The 26537-nt window shown below is 44.5% G+C and overlaps 2 protein-coding genes across 3 annotated transcripts in view; both read left to right on the top strand.

Annotated features, from left to right (window-relative positions):
• Positions 1-192: 192 nt before the first annotated feature.
• LOC112073958 (rho guanine nucleotide exchange factor 11-like) lies at positions 193-17186 on the top strand (the record flags this gene model as incomplete). The annotated part of the gene is given in 34 exon segments (XM_070440339.1): positions 193-264; positions 403-507; positions 599-697; positions 850-892; positions 2198-2294; positions 3005-3127; positions 3702-3725; positions 4475-4604; positions 4759-4852; positions 5042-5071; positions 5360-5489; positions 5610-5816; positions 6000-6050; positions 6158-6306; positions 6597-6737; positions 7039-7115; positions 8398-8523; positions 8614-8731; positions 10161-10167; positions 10461-10531; positions 10534-10551; positions 10554-10606; positions 11069-11144; positions 11504-11680; positions 11910-11991; positions 12157-12237; positions 12440-12498; positions 12665-12835; positions 12969-13202; positions 13508-13609; positions 13914-14239; positions 14320-14452; positions 14632-16364; positions 16495-17186. Coding segments are annotated over 33 exon segments (3465 nt in total), but the record flags the coding sequence as incomplete, so codon positions are not given.
• Positions 17187-20562: 3376 nt separating this feature from the next.
• LOC112073957 (vang-like protein 2) overlaps positions 20563-26537 on the top strand; it is a 13558-nt gene continuing 7583 nt past the window's right edge. Inside the window, exons 1-3 of one of the 2 annotated variants that reach the window (XM_024141191.2) lie at positions 20563-20653; positions 25514-25775; positions 26249-26372. In XM_024141191.2, coding sequence (XP_023996959.1) covers positions 25705-25775; positions 26249-26372 — 195 coding nt within the window. In that variant the 5' untranslated portion in view covers positions 20563-20653; positions 25514-25704. Of the gene's footprint in view, positions 20654-25513; positions 25776-26248; positions 26373-26537 lie in introns of those variants that run through there. The other variant, XR_011476771.1, reaches the window with a different exon arrangement.

Here is a 26537-nt window from a genome sequence, read left to right as displayed (position 1 = left end):
ACACACACACACACACTCTTCCACTCACACACACGCATTCTGATTCTGATTCAGTGAGAAGATTTGTACACATGCACTGCATATATACCCTCTAGTCTGAGTCAGTGATGTGAACAATGTCTCCTACACAAATACACACACACACACATGCCAAAGGTTTTATTTTCCTAATCCTGACCTCTGTGACATGTCTCTTGGCAGACTGGGAAGACTCAGATCATTGGCCCCGAGGAGGAAGAGGATGACAGCTATGCACTCAATGAGGTGAGACTGTCTTTATCAGCAAACATCACTTACCTCATCTACGTATCCTGCATCTCACATCTGTGGAACTATATGAATCTCTCTCTCTCTACGTCTCTCTCCCTCTCTTTCCCCTTCCTCTCTCTTTCCCTACTTCAGATGGACGKTCCATTTCAGGACATAGAGCTTCTCAAGTCGCGACCGGCCCATATGATGGTGTTCATGAGATATGTCTTCAGCCAGCTACTGGATCCCAACTCACTGGTCAGTGTCTGACCCTAAGGACTGCTATTGACTGTTGTTCCACCTCTTACATGGGAACTTATCTGGTGTGTGTGTCGTCTCTCTACAACAGCTGTTCTACCTGTCGGTGGAGGCCTACCTGGGCTCCAGCCCTAAAGACGCCCGTGCCCTCGCGCCTCAGATCTGCTCCCACTTCCTGGACCCTGACGCTGTGCGTTTCTCATTGGTTTATTCAGTTAATTAATTCAGTGAATTAGTCTTAATCAATTAGACCGGACCATTTAATAATCTTGCAAGATTTTAAAGTACTCTTGTAGTAACGGTTGTAGTTACGGTTCCTTACATTTYTTATTTAATTTTCAGCTGTTAAAAATCAGAGTACGAGAAGAGTACCTGACTGATATAGGTAAGATCCAACTCAACATACTAACRTTACTGTGATGGTTTTATTTTGAGTTAACCTTTATTTAACCAGCCAAGTCAATTAAGAACAAATTCTTATTTGCAATGATGGCCTGGCAAGAAGCAAAAGGCCTCCTGTGGGGACGGGGGTTACAATAAAAAACAACAATGTAAGACAAAACGGACAACACAGACAGAAGACTGGCAACAGCACAAATACAACAGCAAACACACTGTGTGTGTGTAGGCATGTGTGTGAAGTAAAACATGTTTCCTCACAGAAGGCAACGCAAACTAGTGACATGGGGTGACAACTATAAACAGCTACATGTCTCAACAACCTGTTCATCTATTTGCCCTTTGACCTCCTCCAGGGACACCAGGTCMTGGGGTTTTAGGTTGGCTGGGAGGGRATTCCACGACCAGGGGGCTGAGTAATGAAATGACCTTTTTCCATGCTCTGTAAAMAWTTTTGGGACTGTTAGCATAAAACAAGATTAAGATCTGAGCTTGTTTTAATTTCGAGCTAGAAGAGARGATAGATAAAATGAGCGGTGTTTGAGCCTGCGTGTTGCTAGTGATGTCCACCYGACAGCACTGTAGAGATTGGTGACAAAACTAAGGCTGCATGATACACAGTCAAGAGCCTTCAGTATTGAGCTTGAGGATTGCACATGAACAGTATCACMATAGTCCAACACGGAGAGAAAAGCACAACTAATCAACTATTTTCTGGCGGCAAAGGAAAAACAAGCTCAACTTCTCATCCACCCAAACTCCCAGTTATTTGTACGTTTTGACATGCTCTATAGAATGTCCTTCCAAGGTACTAATTACATGTTTTTCAGAGTGTTTACTCTTGGGAAATACCATGCATTTTGTTTTACAGGAATTCAGAACAAGCTTTAAATCTTCCAGATTCTGTTGAATGATGTTTTAAAGCCGTTTGAGCTTTGTCAAAACCTGAAGGGAAATTGCTGCCACTTAATAAGTAAACAGTGTCACCCGCATAAAAATGTACACCTTTAGTCTCAATATGGCTCCCAATGTTGTTGATCTAGATAATAAACCACAGGGGACCTAAAATGGATCCTTGAGGAACACCTGATTGCAGCTCTATGGTGTCAGATTTAGAACCATCTGCCTTAACACACTGGGTTTGATTTGACTGGTAGTTTACAAACCCCTCCGGCGCATGACCAGTAATGGTAGTTGTGTAAAGTGGTCAGTCTTAACTTGTCAGTACAGGGTTGTGATTCTAGTTCAGTCTGTAGTAAGTCTTACTGTGAGGTGTTGTGTCCTGTCCCAGAGAGTCGTCTCCATGCCCAGGAGGACATCAGGGGACCTCTGTCTGAGCTCCAACAGCAGGTGCTGCCTGACATTCAGGACCAAATACAGGACTACAGGTACAGTCTATGGGACAAGCTGAATCATCTGGAGGGGTGTCTGTGTTTGACAGTGTGTGTGTGTATATGAAACCCATTGGTGTGTGCATTGAGGCTTGTGCTAAATGCAGATAATGGCCGTGTGTATGTTATTGTGTTTGTTAGAGTTGGGCGATATGGACAAAAAACAGATTGTGATAAATTGCCTGAATGGATCGATTTAATTTTAGAACATTCATGTGCACCACATGTTTTAAACGATCCTTTAAACTACTACTAGTTTGATGGTTGTAGCCATCAACTGTCCCATTAACAAATCACCCATATTATCAAACCTATTTCATTTCAAACTTCACATTTCTCTGTTATAGGCTACTTATCGTAATGAAAGGGAAGGTGGGGATACCTAGTCAGTTGTACAACTGAACACATTCAACTGAAATGTATTTCCGCATTTAACCCAACTCTGAATCAGAATGGTGCGGGGGGGGGGGCGGGGGCTGCCTTAATCGACATCCACGTCATCGGCGCCCGGGGAACAGTGGGTTAACTGGCAGAACGATGTAATTTTGCCTTGTCAGCTCGGGAACGATATCAGCATAATGCCTGCGACGAGTGGATCGGTCGGTTTGGATCATTTTCAGTTTATCGTCCCAGCTGTAGTTTGTGTGTATTGAAGGTTATGTGTGTGACCTTTGAACTTGTGTGGTATGACGTGTGTGTTTGTGTAGGAACAAGCAGATGATGGGTCTGGGCKCTCTGTTTGGAGAGGGAGACCTGCAGCAGCTGGATGGAGACCCAGCCAAGGAGAAACAGGTGGTGGACAGACAGGTCACTGCTCTCTGGGAGATACTGTGAGTTGGAACGTTTAGCTATGAAACAACATGTTTATCCCATGTGACCTTATCAGGAAAAACTCTGGGCCCCTATATATGCAATGCATTCTAAGGGAGATACAGTAAATAGGACTGCTAAGATGGCAACAAATAACAGACATTGTTACTTTTGTGCTTTGCTGCGATGGTTCAGTGTTAGCATAGCAAAACAGTAACTACGGTAGGACAGTGACTGAGCCAGCTGGCAGTAGAGGGAGCTCAACTAGCCTCAACATCTCACCGTACCAAAGGTCAGAGTGTGATCACTGATCACTCGGGAGGCTCTGCAGGTAACCTCGAGCCGCGGCSGCCCTACCCACATGATGTTTGTTACACACACCTACTCACTCCTATCACATGACTCACTGCTAGGTAGAAACAAAACAGGTCACCTTGTTTTTTATCAGCAAGGATTTTTTTTTTTACACCTTGTTCAACAGGACCGAGCCACTTTKGAACTAAGCCAGAGACCTTATTAACAGAGAGGTTGTTGTTTTTGTGCAGAAGAGTGCGAGAGTGAAGAAGCTAACAGTTGTTTTTCTGTGTGTTGCAGCTCGAAGCACGAAGACGACAGAAGGTAATAAAAGTCAGAGCGTCTCATGTCTGTTGCTGGAACGTGATTGAATAATAATGCTTGTTTGTTTGTGTAAACGTACCCTTCTCCATTCTGTTATTCATCTTCCTCTCTTTGTCTCCCTCTCTTTCTTTGTCTCTTTCCCCCGTTTCTTTCTCTTTCCCGTTACCTTTTTCACACTCGTTCGCTCTCCCCCCTCTCTCGCCCTCACACTGCCTCTCTCTTTCCTTCCCTCTCCCCCCTCTCTCTCGGGCCCTGACACTGCCTCTCTTCTTTCTTCCTCTCCCCCTCTCTCTCGCCCTCACACTGCCTCTCTCTTTCCTTCCCTCTCCCCCCTCTCTCTCGCACACTTGCTCTCTCTTTCTTCCCTCTCCCCCTCTCTCTCCCCTCACACTGCCTCTCTCTTTCCTTCCCTCTCCCCCCTCTCTCTCGCCCTCAACACTGCCTCTCTCTTTCCTTCCCTCTCCCCCCTCTCTCTCGCCTCTCACTGCCTCTCTCTTTCCTTCCCTCTCCCCCCTCTTCTCGCCCTCACTGCCTCTCTCTTCCTTCCCTCCCCCCTCTCTCTTGCCCTCCAACTCTGTCTCTCTTTCCTTCCCCTCCCCCTCTCTCTCCCCTCACACACTGCCTCTCTCCTTTCCTTTCCCTCTCTGCCCCTCTCTCTCGCCCTCACACTGCCTCTCTCTTTCCTTCCCTCTCCCCCCTCTCTCTCGCCCTCACACTGCCTCTCTCTTTCCTTCCCTCTTCCTCCTCAGTTCTCCTCTAGCCTCTGTGGTGCTGCTGTACCTCCGTCACTCGGGCATTAAGCTGAGGGACTCCAGGGTGTTTCCAGGACTCAGCACTGAGAAGGAGAAGTGGCTCGCCTTTTTCCCCAAGACCAAGAAGGTAGGAGCTGGGTCATATTCAGTAGGCACTTGTCCAATAAGAAACGTTTGCTTGAATTTTTACTATGCAAAAAAAAAAAACGTTCTCAATGTCCAAGTTGTGCTTGAAATTATTGTTTTACATCACAGAGCTTTACTGTTGTTTACTTCTACAGCTGAACAGTGCAAAGAAAGATAAGGATGGAGAGGACAGGAAGAGAAACCCCATCCTGAAGTATATCGGCAAGCCCAGGAGCACCTCCCAGTCCAGTAACTACACACACACACTGAGACAGACACACAGACGGGTACACACACACACAAACACAGACAAACACACACACATTCTGTTTTCATCGTAACAGTATGATTTAATTCCCGTTACCTCATCCTTCGTTTTGACCCTCGTTGATCATTTTTTTGTCTCATGTTTTCTTTTGCTTCACTTTGATTTCCCAGCGTTCCATGTCCCCTTGTCGCCCACTGAAGGTATGTCATTTATTATTTTGAATATCTTATTTTATCTTCTTTTCTTTTTTTCAGTGTTTTCTCAGCTTATTTTAAAACATGATAATATATAATAATAAATGCCATTTAGCAAACACTTTTTTTATCCAAAGAGACTTGATGTACTGTTATTGCTTTCACTTTGGGGTTTTAGGCTGGGTATCAGTAAAGCACTCTGTAACAACTGCTGATTTCTAAAATGGGCTTTRTAAAATACATTTGATTGATTTGATGTTCTGTGTGTGTGTACCCTGTCTCGTCTCCTCTCAGTGCGTCCTGGCAGTGTGAGGAACATCATCCAGCAGTTTGAGAACCACCCAGAGATCCCCGGGGAGGAGGGGGACGAGGGAGACCTCCATAGACTGTCCTCCAGCAGCCTGGGAGAGGACAGTATGGACAGGTATCAGAGAGAGCGTGTGTCAGGTCTATTGTGCACAATTGTTTGTGTGTCAAGATTGTACATGTTTACTTATGTGTTTCTCTCTCTCTCTCTTTTCCTCTCTCGCTGTTTCTTTCTCAGCCCTATGGTGTCGGTGCGTCTGGCTCGTAGCGAGTCTCTGAAGGCGCAAGGGGAGGGGCGTCGGCGGGGCGGGGCTTCAGGAGTGGAGACAGTCCCTCGTTCCCGTAGCGACGTGGACATGGAGGACTGTGGGGAGGAGATAGAGGGGCCGGGCCTGACACCCCTACACCACAGCGCCTCCTCCTCAGCCACCAGTAGCTCAGCACGGTGAGACTACACACACACACATATATATGAAACCACACACATTGCACAAACTCACACACAGACACTGTTTCGGAACACACTGTAGGATCCACATGCTCCTGATGGGGTGGTTGAGCAGCAGCATTGTAGCACAGAATAAAGAAAACAGAATAGAACCAGATCTGATTGGTTTTTCCTCCTCAGATCCTTGGAGAACCCCACGCCTCCATGCACCCCTCGGTCGTCTAGACGACAGTAAGTCATCACTACAACCTACTGAGGTCTTCAACTTTGATGGACCTGGAAGTATATTAAAACATCTCTCTCTCTCTCTGTGCTTCTGTGTGTGTGTGTGTGTGTAGGTTTGAGGAGTCCCCGGTGGCCCTGCTCCCTGATGCCCCAGCCCTAGAGGATGACGTGGTGGACAGTCATAACTGGCAGGAGACAGTGGCCCCTCAGGTCCTGGCTACTCTCTGTCCCCGAGAGGTGGACCGACAGGCCATCATCTACGGTAAACAAACACTGCTTGACCTTTGGGTAGCAGCAGAGGAATGTGCAAGGATACATTCAGGCCTAGAGGAACACGTGAAAACTTTATGCATCTACAACTGGGCCTTTATCCTGTCTAAACATAGCCACTGTATATCTGACTGGAACTAACAACTTCTATTCTGTTATTTTCAGAAGTAAATATTATTAGATTGTTATATTTACATTCTTCTCTCTGTCTCCCCCTTCCTCTCACCTCTCCCGCCCTTCCCCCCCCCCCCCCCCCCCCCCCCCCCCCCCCTCTCTCCTCAGAGTTGTTGACGACAGAGGCGTCTCACCTGCGTACTCTCAGGGTCTTGGATCAGGTGTTTTTCCAGAAGATGAGGTGTGTTCTGAGCTCTGACGAGCTGGCCTGCATCTTCCCCAACCTGCCTCAGGTCTACCAACTACATGGTCAGTGTGTGTGCTTGTGTGTTTCTCAGTTCTGTCAATAGGTATTCAGGCAAATGTGAATCTAAAGATCTGATAAGATTGTGTTGCATTAAAGAGGTTCTCCGTTTGTGGTATCGCTGTGTAAATATAATATGTTTTAATGGATTTAGGTGCTGCATGGTAGAGAAGCACTGTTTTAGCGTTGCCTTTGATTTGGTAGTCAGTCTCATTGACGTTAAGCTCAATGTTATTGTGTTTGATCAACGTTGCTTCAATGCTTTTGTTTGATCAACGTTGTTCCACCGTTGTTATTGCGTTGCAGTGAGCCTGTGTGAAGCCATGAAGAAGAAAAGGGAATCTCCCATCGTTCAGGGCATCGGTGACATCATGCTGGCCAGGGTGAGTTGAACTAGCTAATCACGTCATCCCGGTCCCGTGTGGCTCAGTTGGTACAGCATGGTGCTTGCAACGCCAGGGTTGTGGGTTCTATTCCCAGGGGGACCAGTATGAAAATGTATGAACCCACTACTGTAAGTCGTTCTGGATAAGAGTGTCTGCTAAATGACTCCCTCAGTCATTGTTTTACTATCCCTTCAAATCAAATGTTATTGGTCGCATWTTTACATATTTAGCAGTGTTAGCATGTTCATCAGTGAGATGGAGTGTTACGTTGTTAGCGGTCAGTTTGAGGGCTCAGCTGTTGATAACACCTGTCCAATAGTTTTCAATCATATGCTTATTGAGTGAACAAAACATTAGGAACACCTTCCTAATATTGAGTTGTACCCCCCTTTGCTCTCAACAGCCTCAATTGGTCGGGCATGGACTCTACAAGGTGTTAAAAGCGTTCCACAGGGATGCTGGCCCATGTTGACTCCAATGCTTCCTACAGTTGTGTCAAGGTGGCTTGATGTACTTTGGGTGGTGGACCATTCTTGATACACACGGGAAACTGTTGAGTGAAAAACCCAGCAACGTAGCAGTTCTTGACACAAACTGGTGCGCCTGGCACCTACTACCATACCCCGTTCAAAGGCACTTAAATATTTTGTCTTGCCCATTCACCCTTTGAATGGCACACATACACAATCCATGTATACTGGAGCCTCAGAATGGAATGAGTTGCCTCTGCCTATAAAAACAACATCCTCTCTGGGCAGCTTTAAAAATAAAGTAAAATATGTTTGATGTCTTCTGTGCCCATATGAATAACCCCTATGATGTAACTGGAATGACGAGATAGATGTTCTTCTTCTCTGTTTTTGTTTAATTATTTCACTGCCGTACTGTGTTCGATCTTGTCTAGCCATCTTATCTCAAGAGGACCACAATGGAAATAAGTCCCAGACTTTATTGTGTGTTATCCTCRATGATTTTATTCATGTGTATGTATGGCTTTTTCAAGTTTTATGTGTGCTTGTTTTTTTTTTAAATGGTCAAATTAATAAACTAAACTAAAATCCATGTCTCAATTGTCAAAAAGGCTTAAAAATCCTTCTTTAACCTATCTCCCCTTCATTTATACTGATTGAAGTGAATTTAACAAGTGACTTCAATAAGGGATCATAGATTTCACCTGGTCAGTCTGTCATGGACAGAGCAGGTGTCCTTAATGTTTTGTACACTCAGTGTATATTGTGTTGTGTTTTGACTGGGATATCGGTGTGTACCTGTGTGTTAGTTTGAGGGCGTGGCGGGGGAGGAGTTTCAGGAGCAGGCGTCCCACCTGTGCAGCCAGCAGTCTCAGGCTCTGGAACTCATTAAGAACAAGCAGCGCAAAGACCCTCGCTTCACACACATCATCCAGGTAACACACACGCATCACCCAGGTAACACACATACATGCAGTCACAATGGCTTTTCCGCTAATTGATTTGATTGTTTGATTTATTGTCAGGAGTGTGAGGCCAGTCCTCACTGTAGGAGGCTGCAGCTGAAGGACCTGCTGGTGTCTGAGACACAGAGACTCACCAAGTACCCTCTGTTACTGGACAACATCATCAAACACACAGAGGGTACATAGGATCCATCATCCGCCTCCATATCTCTTTCTCTCTTATTTATATAGAGAATCTCTCACACTCATACTCACCAAGTACCCTCTGTTACTGGACATCACACACACTGATAGTCTGACAGTTTAGCACCAGTGGTCTTCATTAAGTTACTGTTAGATGATATGTTAGTCTTAGTAGTTAGGTGATATGTTAGTCTTAGTAGTTAGGTGATATGTTAGTCATGTTAGTCCTTAAGTAGTATAGGTGAACAGGTTCAAGTCACTAGTATAGTAGTGATAATGTCTAGTCTTTATAGTTACGGTGATCCATGCTTAGTCTCTAGTCTATGTCTAGGTGACATGTTCTAGAGTCTAGTAGGATGTAGATTCAGTTTATGCTATCTTAGTGAGTTAGGTGAGTTATTGTAGTCTTAGTAGTAGTTGATATGTTAGTCCTCTTAGTAGTAGGTATATCGCCTGTGGAGTACATTCTAAGTTCGTTACCGGTGATATGTTACGTCCTTAGTAGTAGGTGATATGTTTGTCCCTTAGGTAGTCTAGGCTTGATATGCTTTCATGTTCCTCATAAGTCGGATAGAGTGGACATTGTCTAGTTTCTTAGTCAGTCGCAATATAATCGTTATTCTTCAGTAGTTTACAGGTAGATATTTTTATGGCTTAGTCAGTTACGAGATAGACATGTCTACTCTCCAGTAGTCTACCGTGATCTGTGTTTTAACGTACTTAGTAGCGTAGCGTGACCTATCTCGCTAGTCTTCCTCACGTTGGTTGCAGTATGCCGGCAGATAGTCTTATGTCAAGTTAAAGGTGATAGACCACTGTTTTATCTTCAGTTAGTTAGGGTGATATTCGTTAGTGCTTTTAGATAGCTGTGAGGTGGATATTTTAGTACTTTAGTTAGTAGATTATATGTTAGTCTTAGTAGTTTAGGTGATCGTAATGGCTTAGTCCTTAAAGTAGAGATGGAGGTGATATGGTAGTACTATAGTAGAGTTCGGTTTGTGTTCCAGATATGTTCAAGTCTTACTAGTAGTGGATGATGGCCTTAGTCTTAAGTAATCGTTTATGTGTTGATTCTATTTTTATGTCTTAGTCCACGTTCAGTGTTTGATTACATCTTATGTCTTGAGTAGTGGGTTATATGTATCTTATGACTCGTTAGTAGAATGAATCCAACTGTTTATACTCCTTCAAATGCTCTCAGACATCAGGATATTGATGCTAGTCTTATATAGTTTATCGGATATGTAGCTCCTACAAGTAGTCTCCTCTTGTTAGATGCAGTCTTAAGTAGTTAGTGATTATGCTAGTTTTAGATAGTTTACAGGGCGACAGACAGGTTCAGTGTCTCAAGTAGTCATAATCGATGCCAATTCCTTTAGTAGTTAGTATGCAGAGTAGTCTTGATATTAGTAGTCTAGAGCGAGCAGGTTAGTCTATATTTAGTCATGATTAGAATCGTCTATTAGTATACAAGGCTCGCAGTAGTTGAGTCATATGAGTAGTAGGTGATATGCTAGTCTTAGTAGTTAGGCGAGCAGGTTAGTCTTTATTTGTTAGGTGATGTCTTAGTAGTTAGGCGATAGGTTCGTCTTAGTGCTTAGTCATTAGGCTAAGTAGTAGCCGTTATTACTTAAGGTTATAGGTGTTTTAAGAATACTACTGCTTTGAACTAACTGTGCCTATTTATTGTTTTGATGTCCACTGGGTGTAACGTCTTCCTACAGGCGGTCCACAGACCTCCCGCCTCTCCAACGTGCACAGGCCTGCTGCCGCGGGATTCTGCAGGCCGTCAATGAGTCGTCAGGGAGACTGAACACCGCAACGGCTCAACCAATACCAGCGCAGGCTTGACCCCACGCCACAGTTCAAGGTACCTCCTTTTCCTCCTCAGAGTTTTTAGTATTTTCCTCCTCTTCAGAGTTTTTAGTATTTTCCTCCTCTTCAAAGTTAGTATTGACCACCTCTTCAATGTTAGTATTGACCACCTCTTCAATGTTAGTATATTTACCACCTCTTCAAAGTTAGTGTATTTACACCTCTTCAAAGTTAGTATTTTCCTCCTCTTCAAAGTTTAGTATTTCCTCCTCTTCAAAGTTAGTATTTTCCTCCTCTTCAAAGTTAGTATTTCTCTCCTCTCTCTAAAGTCATAGCGTATTTTACCTTCTCTCTTCAAAGTTAGTATTTACCACCTCTTCAAAGTTAGTATTTTCCTCCTCTTCAAAGTTAGTCTCTTCCTCCACTTCAAAGTTATTTTCCTCCTCTTCAAAGTTAGTCTCTTCCTCCAACACATAGTATAATATCTTTGTTCTGATGATGTCCTCTGTCCTGTCAGAGTCTGGACCTGACCAGTAAGACAATGATCCATGAGGGTCCTCTCACCTGGAAAGTCAATAAAGACAAAACTTTAGGTAAGACCCACAACACTCCACAGATAGAACCGTTGTGCTTTAGATTCTGTTGGCTACTCTGTCCAGAGCTAAAAGGAATCAGCTGCGAGAGACCCCGGGAGACACTGTCCCAGACATGTATTCCATATTGGAGTCACTGTTCTGATTCTGCTGTAATGTTGCTTCAGTCACGAGATAATACACTGGGAGTTGAATCATTTGTGCCTTGACTTTTTGGGTGACTATCTTCGACTTGATTACTTTTCCCTCTCCCAGAGATCCAGGCCCTACTGCTGTCAGACCTGCAGGTTCTAAGTTCTAGTGTTCAGTGTTCTGTAAGGGTTCTAACCATGTGGTTCTGGTTCTCCTTCATCTCTCAGAGATCCAGGCCCTGCTGCTATCAGACCTGCTGGTTCTGCTCCAGAGAGGTCCAGATGACCGGCTGCTGCTGCGCTGCCCGTCCCGCTGGCTGGGGGGAGGAGGTAGCGGGGACACCAAGGCCTCCTTCAGCCCCGTGGTCCAGCTAGACTCCCTCCTGGTGCGCTCTGTGGCCACAGGTAAGARGTTAGAGGTCAGGGGTTATGGGACAAAGTGTGGAGTGGCCAATGGTTGTGTATAGATGAATCAGTGATCTGGGTTAAATTTAGACAACAGTTTAATGCTATAACAACAATGTAATAACAGAAAATGGGATCTCAATAATTTTGCAAGATAATTATGAGATAATGGCTTTATTATCCCTGTGGTGATGATGATGGTTTGATTGTGTCTGATTTTCCTCCTCAGACAACAAGGCCCTGTACATCATCAGCACCACAGAGAGAAAGATCTATGAACTGGTAGCGGGGACGTCCTCAGAGAAAAACACGTGAGCACATCTATATTCCTGTTATAGATATGGATGATGTAGATTAGTTTACAGATAATATACACGATAGAGGTTCATCAGGATTTTAACCTGCAGCATTTTACTCATCACATGGAAAAGCTTTGGTGGATGTTTTGAGTGCCATTTTATTTATTTATGTCACAGCTGGAAGGACCAACTTGAAAAGACCATCTCATTGGTTGCTGGCTCCTCACCTTCGACCAATAACAGATCCACACCTGTTTTGTGAGTAATCCTTACACTGGCCCATTTCTATCAATTAACATTGAAGACCTGTAGACTCTGATAGTATTGCAGACCATTCGCTATAGTTGTCCTAAGCAGTACAGATTCCATCTCATTGATCTCTCTCTCTCTTCTGTCTTCTCACTTTTTCCTCACCCTCTCTCTCTCTCCTTTATCTCTCTCTCCTTTATCTCTCTCTCAGCTCCCCAAATCTTGGCAACGCTTCCCCTGTCTCAACTGGCAGCCATGTCTATCAATCAGGTGAGACAAATTGTGTTAGTAAGGAAGTGTATGTTTTTGGAGTGGATTATAGTGACTACAGATATAAATATTTAATTCTGTAGGATATTTCTGTACAGTAATATTCTCTATCATTCCCCTAATCTGCTCTGTCGTTCATCACATTGATGATCTTTAATCTCCCTAGACGACTCGATGACGGAGCAGGTGGTTCTCATGGAGACGGACTCCCCTAACGATGAAGACAACGAGCTCGCACGCACCACACCAACGGATCAATCAGGAGCTTTCCTCTGCGGGGAGGGGCGGGACTACGTCAAGCGACGAATTGGAGTAGCAGAGGCAGCTCTGGAAGATGGTGAGAAAGCAAGAGACTTGACTTGAACATATTAAAATATGATTTTGTATACGTATGTACTAGCGTCACTAGAATGTGTTTGGTTGAGAATCAACTTTCCCACCTATTCAATACCACTTTTCTGCCTTTTCAGTGGAGACGCTAAGGCAGCTGATTTTCCGCGACCTGGAAGAAGATGGGTGGAGTCACGGCTCAGATGGCACGCCCACAAACGAGGCAGCCAATGAGAGGAGCCCGTTTAATGACCAACAGAGGCCGACGTCCTCTGAGACTCTCCTTAGCGTCAGTTCCAGCCAATGGGAGGCTGAGCACGCAGAAGCCCCGCCCTCGGAGGTGGAGTCCCCCAGTGTGCATGTTGTGAGGAAAGGTAACGAGGACAGAAGATTTAGACAGTAACCTAATATTSTTGTCCATTTTCATTAAATTACTGCTTGTTTCTTTGTGGAGCCACGTTGGTGTCTAATATGATCAAATGAAGTCAGACTCTACAGAATGACATCTGAATGTTTGATAATACACACTCCTTTTACCTTCTGCATGGTCACACTCCTAAGTTAGATTCAACTGATCTGGTTTTCGGATCTCTTTCTTTCTGTCTGTCACACTCTCATACAATATCACCTCCCTCCACTTACACTCACTCTTTCACTYCATCTGTCCTCTTATGCACAGCTGTGGTTGCGGGCTCCCCTTCTATCCCTGTTGACATCACTGAAGATGTCACCCTCCACTCTGACCAATCACCTGAGCCGAGAGGCGAGGCCAGTGTACGGGGTAATGCTCCAGTCGTCAGTCTAGTTGTCCTCTTCAAACCTTCATGAATATCTTCCATTAGGTCCAAGTCTCTCTGTCTGAGGTTTGTGACTACTACACCAGAGTTGTTTCCAGAGAACTATTTTGAAACGCAGATCGTATGGTTCTTCCTGAATTTGTCCAATAAGGACACTCAACTTCGTTTTTCCATTTTTGAATGGCTGCATACTATAAGATTTCACAGTTGTAGTGTCAATTTAACATGGAGATTGACTTTTGTTCCCGCGGGTGCTCATTGCAACTCTGTAAACCCACTGTGCTGCAGGAAACGTGTTCTACCTGGTGATGCCTACAGAGCAGGGAGAGGGACTGCTGGACGAGAGTCACACAGATGAGGTCAACGACCCCCCGACCACCACTGAACTTCCTGATCTGGAACAGGAAGTGATTTCATCGCCCGTACAGACTCATGAGAAAGAAGGGCAGGTCGCTTCCATCATGTCTGCGGGCAATCAATCGGAGAGGGGAAATCTGAGTCTGCAGGAAGGGCAGAGTCAATCACGAAAGAGCCTCCAGAGCCATATAATCAAAAACGTGGATTACATTTTCCACACCATCGAGGAGTTGATGAGAAAGCTACACCAGCTGAGGGTAAGGCGTTTTACACACACTTGAACGTTATTTCCATGCTAATCTTTACTTGTCGTTTTCTCCCCTCATACCCCCCTCAGGACATAGAGACAGCTCATCACCAGCTCCTGAAAACACTGAGAGAGCCGCCTGTCAATCCAGAGTCTGGTGACCTCTTTTGTATCCAGGCAACCGTCGTCAGGACACCGTTTCTGGACCGGGACCCGGGGGACGGTGAGTTCAGGGGTTAGATAGAGGAGGTCAGGGTCATACAGAAGAGGTTTTGTGGAAAGATTTGGTCTGGATACCACATTTTCATAAAGGCATTTCTTTAACCTTGAAATTCAATATGGACCTTTCTGGTTGTTAGTTTGTCTGTGTTCACATCAGCTCTGTTATTGACATCTCTCCAGGAAAGGAGGCGAGCCCAGCAGAGCCAGCCAAGCTGAAGATCCTCTCCACTGGATTCTAACGTTGTCATTTCAGCGAGGACTTAAAAGACTTACCCCCACCCTGCCGTAGACATACGCACACACACACTGATGGACTGGGACCCCAGCCTTTACCCCCTAACCCCCTCGCACACTCCTCACCATCAGCCCAATCCCAGCACGCACTGCTCATGGGAGCAGAATCCAGGAAGTACCGGGATGTCATTGGCGCTGCCCTGGGAGACCAGGAATTGATGCAGGACTGATGCCCCTGACACCCAAGGGGCTGCCCCCAGCATGGGGTTAGGGTGAACTCTGACCTCTGCGGAGCAGGAAGGAGTCCTGGGACGAGAGGATGGACAGATGAAGGGGGGAAACGGAGAGAAGCAGTGATGAAACGGTTGTGTGAAGAAGCAAAGAGAGTACTAGAAGTGAGAGGAATCTAAATTGAGTAATGTCAAGGATGAAATGTTGAATGGAATGAATAAGGTTGGCTACATTGGAAGGAAAAGTTAGTATACTTTGAAAAGAACACGGGAGAGTTGAGAAGTGACAGAAAGTGTTTTGATAAAATAACAACGACTGAAGGAACCCAGCACTTTACCCACAATGCATCCTCTGTCACGTATCCATACGCCAAAGCTGATTGGATTGGTGAGGGATAGGACACTGGACAGATCACCGGCTCCATTGTGAGTCAAAGCTGCACCTAGTTTGAGCCAAGATGGTAGTTCTTTACCGCTGGTTGCTTTACAGTATGCCTGCCATGGAGGCTGATCGAAGGACTGTGTCTATATATCTATATATTCAGGTTTATTGCACTGGATCAAGAGGAAGGAAGGAGTAAAGAGATCACAACATGCACAGTCCTCATTCATCCATAATATCATTCATGTTATGTGATACATATGTTTGATAATCACACACGAGAGGAGAGAAACACCATGAAGGAAGAGGTTGGTTGTTGTTGTTAAGGGATAACCAAGATGGCGGTCGGTCGGTCATTCTGACGTATGCAGCAAGTCCTGCATGTATGTACAGCTGCTAAGCTACGGGATGGGTTGTCTGTAGCGACAACCTATTCCCGGTGACCTCAGTAACGCGCCGTGGTAACACTACTACTGCACTGTTCTCTACTGAATGGCTGTTGTCTCGTCTACAGCGCTACTCCTAGACATACAGCGATGACCACTACGAAAAAGGATACATGTTCAATGAATACACAGATGTCTGTCTATCATGTCGTCATAATTTCCTAAAGAACGCTCTACTGTATTGTGTGTGTAATACTGTGAATCCCCTCTATACTACTATACCATGACTAGTGTTTGCTGTACTGCCACAAAACAACATGAAGGGATGTTACTTCATACAGAGTAGCATAGGTTTGAACTGGAAGACACCTTTTGCACAGACAACTTGTATTCATTGGGAGAGGAAGTCTGTTAACCCTCTAAGTGTGTGGTCAGTATACGATATGTCTGTGTGACACTACAGTGTGTGTGTGGTCAGTATACGATATGTCTGTGTGACACTACAGTGTGTGTGTTGTCAGTATACGATATGTCTGTGTGACACTACAGTGTGTTGTCAGCGTCACGATATTCTGTGTGACACTACACAGTGTGTGTGTGTGTGTTCAGCGTACGATATGTCTGTGTACACTACAGTGTGTGTGGTTGCAGTAACAGATATGTCTGTGTGACACTACAGTTGTGTGTGTTGCAGTATACGATAGTCTGTGTGACACTACAATGTGTGTTGGTCAGTATACGATATGTCTGTGTGACACTACGTGGGGTTGTGTGTGTGTGTTCAGCGTACGATATGTCTGTGACACTACAGTGTGTGTGTTGTCAGCGTACGATATGTCTGTGTGACACTACAGTGTGTGTGTTGTCAGCATACGATATGTCTGTGTGACACTACAGTGTGTGTGTTGTCAGCATACGATATGTCTGTGTGACACTACAGTGTGTGTGTTGTCGAGCTAAGAGATTCAAGTAAGAGTCTGGAATCATCCACTGGAGCCCCTCCAGAGGGGATGCAGATTTTTCGTTTATCTTGGCACGGTGGATGATTCCAGACTCTTACTTTCATTCTGTCTCTTAGCTCGACATTCGTTTACCCACTCTTTTGAGTAAGTTATTTTTCTTCTGGTCTTTTGTCTGTGTTTTTCCTACATTTCTGTCTTGAGTTCTCTAACCATCTCTCTCGTATAGAGGTTAGAACTGATGGTTCCTCCCTTTGTCAAACCGCTGCACAACAAACTACGGTATGCATACACATGTCTTTAATGATCCTTTATTCTTTTAATCTCGTTCACTTATGTAATATAGAAATCACAATCGTTTTWGTTTTTTTCCTGTAAAGCCTTAGTCCTTTTGATTTGATTTTTGTAGATACGAAGAAAAAGTGTACATTATTTTCTCTCACGTTTTAATAAATGGTGAGCTTGTTAGCTGCGAAGAAGGAAAATTAAGTCTTGTTGCAGATTCATGTGTTTTGTGACATTAAAAAGAACTGTTTGAAAAAAGGATTGAGTCCTTACGTCCACCTTCGTTGATATGAGAAAGAAACTAACTCTACCTTGAACATTTACAGATCCTGAATCAAATGAAGCTACCAGTAAGCATATTTATTCACACATTATACATCCACTCTTGAGTACAGAAATATCGGGCCAATTTCTCTCTCAAGGGCCCGACAAATGTATTGTCTTTTAGGGCCTCCCGTATCATTGAAGTTGACCACTTTGAGGAGAGTTGTGGAGGTGACAGTGAGCAGCCTCAATTGGTTTGACCAGGGAAAACTTGCCCTGAACGGCCTACTGTATTCGCCTTATAGGAAAGRAGCCAAGGGCTTAAGTCAAGTAAGCCAAGTATTGATGTTGAGGGCCAGGAAATATTATATTCAGTAGGGGAAATCCGAACTGACCTTCATCCACTAACATGATGGGTGAATCTCAATTGTATTGCCTTGACTGCTCACGTCCTCTCCTTGCTTCCTTCTCAAAATGCATTGGAGGAGAAGGTACACAATATATACAAAATCATGTGGACACCCCTTCAAATTAGTGGATTTGGCTATTACAGCCACACCCATTGCTGACAGGTGTATAAAATCGAGCACACMGCCATGCAATCTCCATAGACAAACATCGGCAGTAGAATGGCCTTACTGAAGAGCTCAGTGACTTTCAACGTGGCACCGTCACAGGATGCCACCTTTCTAACAAGTCAGTTCGTCACATTTCTGACCTGCTAGAGCTGCCCCGGTCAACTGTAAGTGCTGTTACTGTGAAGTAGCAACCTCTAGGAGCAACCAGCAAAGTGGTATAATGGGGCCGCAACAAGCTCACAGAACGGGACCGCTGAAGCGAGTAGTGCGTAAAAATAATCTGTCCTCATTTGCAACACTCACTACCGAGTTCCAAACTGCCTCTGGAAGCAACGTCAGCACAGTAACTGTTTGTTGGGAGCTTCATRAAATGKGTTTCCATGGCTGAGCAGCCGCACACAAGCCTAAGATCACCATGCACAATGCAAAGCGTCGGCTGGAGGGGTGTAACGCTCGCCGTCATTGGACTCTGGAACAGTGGAAACGCGTTCTCTGGAGTGATGAATCACACTTCACCATCTGGCAGTCTGACCGACAAATCTGGGTTTGGCGGATGCCAGGAGAACACTACCAGCCCAAATGCATAGTGCCAACTGTAAAGTTTGGTGGAGGAAGAATAATGGTTCGGGGTAGGCCCCTTTTATTTTCAGTGAAGGGAAATCTTAACACTACAGCATAGAATGACATTCTAGACGATTCTGTGCTTCCAACTTTGTGGCAACAGTTTGGGGAATGCCTTTTCCTGTTTCAGCATGACAATGCAACTGTGCACAAAGCGAGGTCCATACAGATATGGTTTGTCGAGATCGGTGTAGAAGAACTTGACTGGCCTGCACAAAGCCCTGACCTCAACCCCATCGAACACCTTTGGGATAAATTGGAAAGCAGACTGCGATCCAGGCCTAATTGCCCAACATCAGTGCCCGACCTCACTAATGCTCTTGTGGCTGAATGGAAGCAGGTCCCCACAGCAATGTTCCAACATCTAGTGGAAAGCCTTCCCAGAAGAGTGGAGGTTGTTATAGCAGCAAAGGGGGGACTCCATATTAATGCCCCTGATTTTGGAATGAGATGTTCGACGAGCAGGTGTCCACATACTTTTGGTCATGTCGTGTATGAGGGGAGGAACCACAGACTTTCTCCAATTTAAATGTTTTTATATATTTTTTAACCTTTTATTTAACAAGGCAAGTCAATTAAGAATACATTCTTATTTACGATGATGGCCTACCCCAGCCAAACCCTGACGACGCTGGGCCAATTGTCCTAGGGGACTCCCAATCACAGCCGGATGTGATACAGCCTGGATTCAAACCAGGGACTGTAGTGACGCCTCTCACACTGAGATGCAGTGCCTTAGACTTAGTCTAAGGTCACATGCATTTTGAAAAGGAGGTGAGGAGAGCGAAAAACAACTGAGATTCACATGCTGGAGTTGGAAGAGGATATATTTGACCCTTTATGGGGATTTGGGCATGGGTGGTAGGTTTCTGTTGAGTAGGCCTAGCACTTTCCAGTCGAGCAGACAATGCATGTCAAAGTAAAGTGTGTTTAAACTTGATGTGTTTTATAATGCGGCACAGGTGTTGTTGCACTACAACTGACGCATGAGAAATCACATTCAATGCACTGCTGCACACGCTGCGGGCCACGCTCTCACTGGAGCTGTTGAGCCATAGAAATCAACATTTATTTATTATATTCCTTTGGGTTGAGCCCTATCTATATGTCTTTCCAAATTCATATTCGGTTACATTCAAGAGCTCAGACATTTAATTAATACAAAAGTGTAGGGTTTTGGATCATAGGCCTAATTCTGGAGCACAGAATACGTGGAATAGGCCTACATCTGTTATGTTTGCGAAATTGAGGAGCATCCACGGGTCAGAGGCAGCTTTAAATTAAACGGACAGTTTGGGGAGGATTAGGTCTAAGCGTCTGTAGTAAAACTCATTGGACAAACTGCAGTTCTGTGATTGTCCTTCATAGAGGTGAAATGGGAGCAAGGATTATGCCTTGCACTCGGCTCGTCTAACAGCGAAAGTGAAGGTGAGAATGAACAGAACCAGGAGGAGGGGAGAGAGAGATAGAGGGGGCGGTGGAGGAGTAAAGAGGCGGAGCATCGTTGTTGAGGACTCCAGAGAGTGGAGGGAGGCCGGCCATTGATTTTACGGTTGGAAAGCAAAGAGCAAGAGGGTTTTGAATGAATGAAAAACGAATCGAATCCTAGTTATCCAGAAATAGTGAGAGGGTAACYGTTTCCATACTAGGACACAGAAACAAACAAAAAACTGTGGCTGAAGGGACCTTGCAGCGGATTTTCGCCCTTTGGATAGGGGAGCGAGCGTTTGTCCCAAACCCGGCGGCGGTGGTTTGCCGTTAAACGGAACCACAGAACAAAAGCGCAATATATTTTGACTTCTCATAACTGAAAAATTGAATTTATATAATTTACCTGATATAACATACACTTGGATTTTCTCTATGAATTTTATTCTGTGATTATTAATGCAACACAAAAGCTTTGCGTATCATGTGGAGCGTTTAACTGTGTWGCGTACCCCTCTCGCTGATGAATGTCCGTATTCACACACGCAGCGGGGCTCCCAGCGAAGAACAGATGCAGAAACCGAGAATGGGATGCGTCTCATGTCTTTTGTATAGCCTGGATGATTTTCAGTTGAGAAAAGGATATCGTATTTGAAGAGCGATTAAGTTACAAACCCTTCGTCCCTGGAAGGTGCAGTTGGGAAGGAAACTGAATGTGGATATGTGTACATCCCAGCCGCCTGATTTGAATTACTGTTTGGGATTTTCTTTGTGTCGAGATTTTTTGGCTACAATTCCCTTTTTACCAATTTGGGTAGCACATTTGAAAATAAAGGTAAGCTTTCTGAACTGCTCGGAGCGTTATTTTTTGGTAAAATTCATTTAAAAATATGTTTTCTTTCTCCTGCCAGGTTTGTCATTCATTGCCTCTAAAGCACTCCGAGACCGTTAATTTTTCAATTGAAGTCCTTGAATTGCTGGCTTGTTTATGATTAATGAATAAGTGGCATTGATGGAAAGGACAATTGGCCAACTTATTTGCATATTTAATTATAACTTCATCCTTCGGCATTGTTTTACAGGTAATGCGCCAATCTGGCTTGATTTGCGGTTCAGTCAGAAAAATTAATTTCAGATTTGAATCTCATGATGAGTTGCATGTCTCCAGGCAACAACATTAAGTATTCCACCCAAATGGCACTTTTACGTACGTGTGCCAAATATGCGCAMATGTATAACACTGGTTTAGAATAGTTTATATTGATGAATGCAGCATACTGTGGTTTTCCAACCAGACTCAATGTAGCCTAGTCCCCTAAAATCTGTATCGACAACCCACATCTCCGTGCTGCTGCATGGGCGTGAGACTTGATACTTTATTTCAAGTCGAGGTTTGACATGTCGCCTCCCATTAACCTTTACTGAGAAACGTAATATTTTGGGTAAACACCAATAATAGGTTTACAGTAAAATAGGCTAATCTCACCCTTTCGTAATTCCTGCGTGTCTGAGTTGCATGCGGCTCATTGTGTCAACCAGAGGAAGGAGCCGGTGCGTAATGGATAGGCCCCATGAAGCCTGTGGCTCGATTAATTTAGTTATTCTGTGCTGAGGCGCCGCCACGCCCCAGATCCCGGTTACCTCACCGAGGCTTTCATCTAGGCCTGTGGAAGAGATGGGAACCGCAGGCATTCAGACACAGCAGTGCCACCTGGGACTGTAGAACTTTTAATAAAGCCTATTACACAAAAAAAAACTGGTTTGTTTGGTTGACCTAACTGCTGGGTTGCAGGTGTTGGGTCACTTAGTTGGATTGTTTTCTTTAAAAAAACTGCTAGGTTATTGAGATATGACCCAGCAGGTCAGATCAGAAGATTGGAGGCCTAATTTAGTAGGGGCGTGGTTTTCAGATAGTTATTYTTAGCCACCCATGAGACTAAATGTCATTCCTGTTCATCTGTTCTGTTGCATAGTTATCATATGCTAAGGTTGAACATTGACATTTTTAATGATGCTTACAGAAGTGTATGAGTTCCCTAAAAGCCTATTGTTGGGATACAATAAGGTGGTGTACCTTATTATAATGTGTAAAAATGATTAATAATAATAAAGTCTGCATTTGCACTATGTAAACTTAGCATGATGAACGGGAATGACATTTACTCTCATGAGTTACCAATAAGATCTTGCTGAAAGACACACCCCTAATAAGGCACGCCTCCTGAACAGAACCTAAGGATTATATTAAAAAGACCCAGCTGCTAGGTCAACCCAGCGTGAGAATAAAAATACCCAACTGATGGTTAAAGTAACCCATGTTTGGGTAATCCCAACGCAACCCAGCTGGCTGGGTCAAAATRACATGTTCTGTCTACTATTTAACCAGCGCTGGGTTACTAAATAACCCAAATTTGGTTGTTTTTAGCCCAAAAAACAATGTTGAAGTATTTTGAAGTCACAGGTGGTCTCTGTTGAGRTTTTAGATGGAACACTCAGAGCATTTGTGTGTTGCCTAAATCAGGGACCTACAGTTAAATGGTTGCAGAGGGCTGGAACACACACACCCACACACAGAGCCTACAACACACAATATTCCACGCTCACTAGTCCCACAAACTGGTGGTTGGGTTCTAGACTTGTGTTGTTGCGTTGTATTAATACGGCGGGTAGCCTAGTGGTTAGAGTGTTGGACTAGTAACCGGAAGGTTGCAAGATCGAATCCCTGAGCTGACAAGGTAAAAATCTGTCGTTCTGCCCCTGAATAAGGAATTTCACCCACTGTTCYGTCATTGAAAATAAGAATGTRTTCTTAACTGACTTCCCTAGTTAAATTTAAAAAATGAACAAACAGGTGTTTGGGTTTAAATGGGTCAGAGGAAATGGAGAATAATAGTGCATGTAATATCCTCAATAGGCTACAACACAGACCCGTGACCACACACCCATCACAATAATACCTTGCTGCTTGGGAAGCAATGCCAGCCACTCTAATTAGGATGTGTGTGAGAGAGACACAGAGAGCGACAGGACAGTGTCTGTAGGCTTATTTGAAGAGTTCAGTTCTGAGTTGGATGAATCATTGATTAAACCAAACTTAAAGGGGTCATACTACTTTTAGCTGAAAATCAGGTCAAGAATGAAGTCAGTTTTGCTTTTGGGAGAGAGAGCCCATAGTGGGGGAGGCGTGYGGAGGTAATCAACAGTAGTCCATTCTGACAAAGTGGAGGACATCTAGGAAACAGTTCAGAGGGTGAACTCTGATTGAACTCTGTAATGGTGGTCCAGGCACCCTCAAGTTATAACCTTTACGGCTGACATTACTATTAACTTACACCCTCTGTTAGCAATGTTAATAACCCAATGTATAACTTCCCAGCATCATCCTGTTTCAAAAGCTGTCTGTTGTGATCAGTTTGAGTAGACCTATGATTCCTGCGAGGCTCGTGTAGCTCAGTTCTTCTCAAAACAACTCTATTCCCCTGGGAGTGATACATGGCCACGTCTGTTTTTAGATGTGGGTTGCTGTCGCTTATAAGTGTTTCATTCTTCTTCAGCGATTTCATTCAATGGTTAAAACGCCTGGGCACACAGGTGATTTTTCTGGGTAGGTGTTTCTGCAAAAGGCCTCACTGTGTTCTCGTTGCTCTTTAAATGGTTTGGTCGTAACTCACATCATGCCTCTTAGGCCCTAAAAACTCTGTGTCGAATTCCAGCTAATGTCATTGGCATTTGTATGAATTGTGTGTGTGTGTGTTTTTTTTTTTTTTTTTACCAGGGAGCTCATGTCTTACTCTCACATGAAACCTATTATGTGGTCCCATAAACAGTTGAGTGAATTGGAGTGAGAGACGGAGAACGACAGAAATAGAGTGCAAAGAGGTGGTTATTCACTACACATTATCACATTAGGAATCAGTGCCTTTCTGACAAGAGAGAAACATACTGGTCCAGCTAAAATGGCATTGGACATGATCTTTGCAACACATTCTAGCGGAATCAAAATGGGGGGGGGAAGTGTTTCTGATCGAGTGCTTTTAGACGAAGAGGCAAGGGAGAGAGAGGGTGGGGAGTTGATAGTCAGGTCACCATGGCAACAAGCCCCCCATCTTCTCACCCATCGCCTCTCATTCATCCCCATAGTAATAGCCAAGCTCTGTTGCCTCGGAGACCACAGGGGATGGTAGGGGAATGCAGTGTCTGTGTCTGTGTGTGTGTGTGTGTGTGTGTGTGTGTGTGTGTGTGTGTGTGTGTGTGTGTGTGTGTGTGTGTGTGTGTAGTGCATGCACAAACGGGAATATGAAAGGCAGTAACAAGCTCCTGTCAGCTTGGTGAAACTAATTTGTTGCTGTTAAATGGTGTGTATTTTCCATCTGAACTAACATATGAGGGGTAATATTGGGCTTGTACCACAGGGGGATACCATAGAGGTTAAAACCTCTGAAGTCCTTCCACAGCTTCATCGTGAGGCTTCTTCAGCTGCTTCTAGAAAGGACTTTATTCTAACACAGCTCTTATTCTAACCCAGCTCTTATTCTAACCCAGCTCTTATTCTGACCCAGCTCTTATTCTGACCCAGCTCTTATTCTGACCCAGCTCTTAATTCTTAACCCAGCTCTATCTAAGCCAGCGCTCTTATTCTAACCCAGCTCTTATTCTGACCCAGCTCTTATTCTAACCCAGCTCTTATTCTAACCAAGCTCTTATTCTAACCCAGCTCTTATTCTAACCCAGCTCTTATTCTGACCCAGCTCTTATTCTAACCCAGCTCTTATTCTAACCCAGCTCTTATTCTAACCCAGCTCTTATTCTAACCCAGCTCTTATTCTAACCCAGCTCCCATTGATGGAACATCCTTCCATGTGTGTCTTGTGAGAGCAGGCTGTTAAATTATCCTAATTTATCGGATGAAAGCAAACTGACAACTCACTGGGTTGTTTCATGACACTATCCCAGACAGACATTGCTGTTTGGAATCCTATCTAAAGAGCGCTATGTCAAGGTTACATCCCTTTGAGCTCTGGTGTTTTCCACCACCTTCCATTCTGTCCTGTTGTGACAGCCTGCCTATCTGATAGKACTAATAACATGGTAATATAATACATTACATGGTGATAAAATGTTCATATTATGTCACCCAAGTCATAGACGGTTTCTCTGCTACCRCGCGGTACCGGAACGGCAAGTCTAGGACCAAAAGGCTCCTTAACAGCTTCTACCCCCAAGCCATAAGACTGCTGAACAATTAATCATGATTACAYTGGCTATTTACATTGACCCCCAATTTGTTTTGTACACTGCTGCTACTCGCTGTTTATTATCTGTGCATAATCACTTCACCCCTACCTACATGTACAAATKACCTCTAACCTGTACACCCGCACACTGACTCAGTACCGGTACCCCCTGTATATARCCTCGTTATTGTGTTWCTTTTTATTATTTTTASTTTATTTGGCAAATCTTTTCTTAACTCTTCTTGAACTGCACTGTTGGTTAAGAGCTTGTAAGTAAGCATTTCCCGGTAAGGTTTACACTTGCTGTATTCGGCGCATGTGACAAAGTTTGATTTGATTAATAAACAGTTTTATATCTCTTCCTCTCTTCCTCCCCCCTCTMTCTCTTCCTCCCCCCTCTCTCCCCTCCTTCTCTCTCCCTTTGCTCTTCCTCTCCCTCCCTATCTCCCTCCTGCCGTCAGGTCTGTCCTCCCCCTCTCCTCCGGCCTCCAAGATAGATTCCCTCAGGAGTAAGGTTGAGCTCCTCCGCCTGCCTCTGGCCCTCTCTTCCAAGTCCATCAGCCACCGCAAGAGTCAGCTGGGCGGAGCCGGGGAGCGCGGCACGGGGGGAGGAGGGACCCACAGGGGCAAACCCCGCCCACCGGCCTCCGACATGGACAACGAGTCGCAGTATTCAGGCTACTCCTATAAGTCCTCACACTCCCGCAGCTCCAGGAAGCACAGGTGGGTAACCCACACATGATATATACACTGAGTGTACAAAACATTAAGAACACCTGCACTTTCCATGATATAGACTTCCCAGGTGAATCCAGGTGAAATCAATGATCCCTTATTGATGTCCCTTGTTAAATCCACTTCATCTACACTGATTGAAGGGGAGGAGGCAGGTTAAAGAAGGTTTTAAGCCTTGAGATAATTGAGACATGGATTGTGTGTGTGTGCCATACAGAGAGGGGGGGGGGGTGCAACTCAATATTAGGAATGTTTTGTACACTCAGTGTATACTTATGCAGAGCACACACACACTCGAACACRCTCAGTCTCTTGTAAATACATTTTAACTTGCGTGTGACCACAYCCTACGTTATAGAAGCTTTGAGTGTGTGTGATATTTAGACGATGGGGTTTGGTTAACCTCTAGAAAGTAGGACCTGTTTTAGGGTTAACCCTTTGTCTCTGTGTGTGATGTTCAGGGATAGGCGGGACAGGCACCGCTCCAAAAGCAGAGACGGCAGTAGTCGTGGAGACAAGTCAGTCACCATCCAGGCCCCTGGAGAGCCTCCACTGGACACAGAGTCCACCCGTGGAGATGACAGGGTCAGAGTTCAGCCCTTTCCTTCAATACAATTCCCATCACTACCCTGACCATCTGTCTGTATTCTGTCATTCTTTACTTGACTTTCTCTCTGTCCTTCTCTAATCTGTCTTTCTCTTTCTCATTATCCTCTTGTCTCATTTGTTCAGGTAATATTTCCTCTCCCT

This window comes from Salvelinus sp. IW2-2015, unplaced genomic scaffold (genome assembly GCF_002910315.2).
Source record: "Salvelinus sp. IW2-2015 unplaced genomic scaffold, ASM291031v2 Un_scaffold2437, whole genome shotgun sequence".
NCBI classification, from domain to species: domain Eukaryota; kingdom Metazoa; phylum Chordata; class Actinopteri; order Salmoniformes; family Salmonidae; genus Salvelinus; species Salvelinus sp. IW2-2015.
The sequence above is the reverse complement of the archived record's forward strand: the minus strand, read 5'-3'. Positions and strand labels throughout refer to the sequence as shown.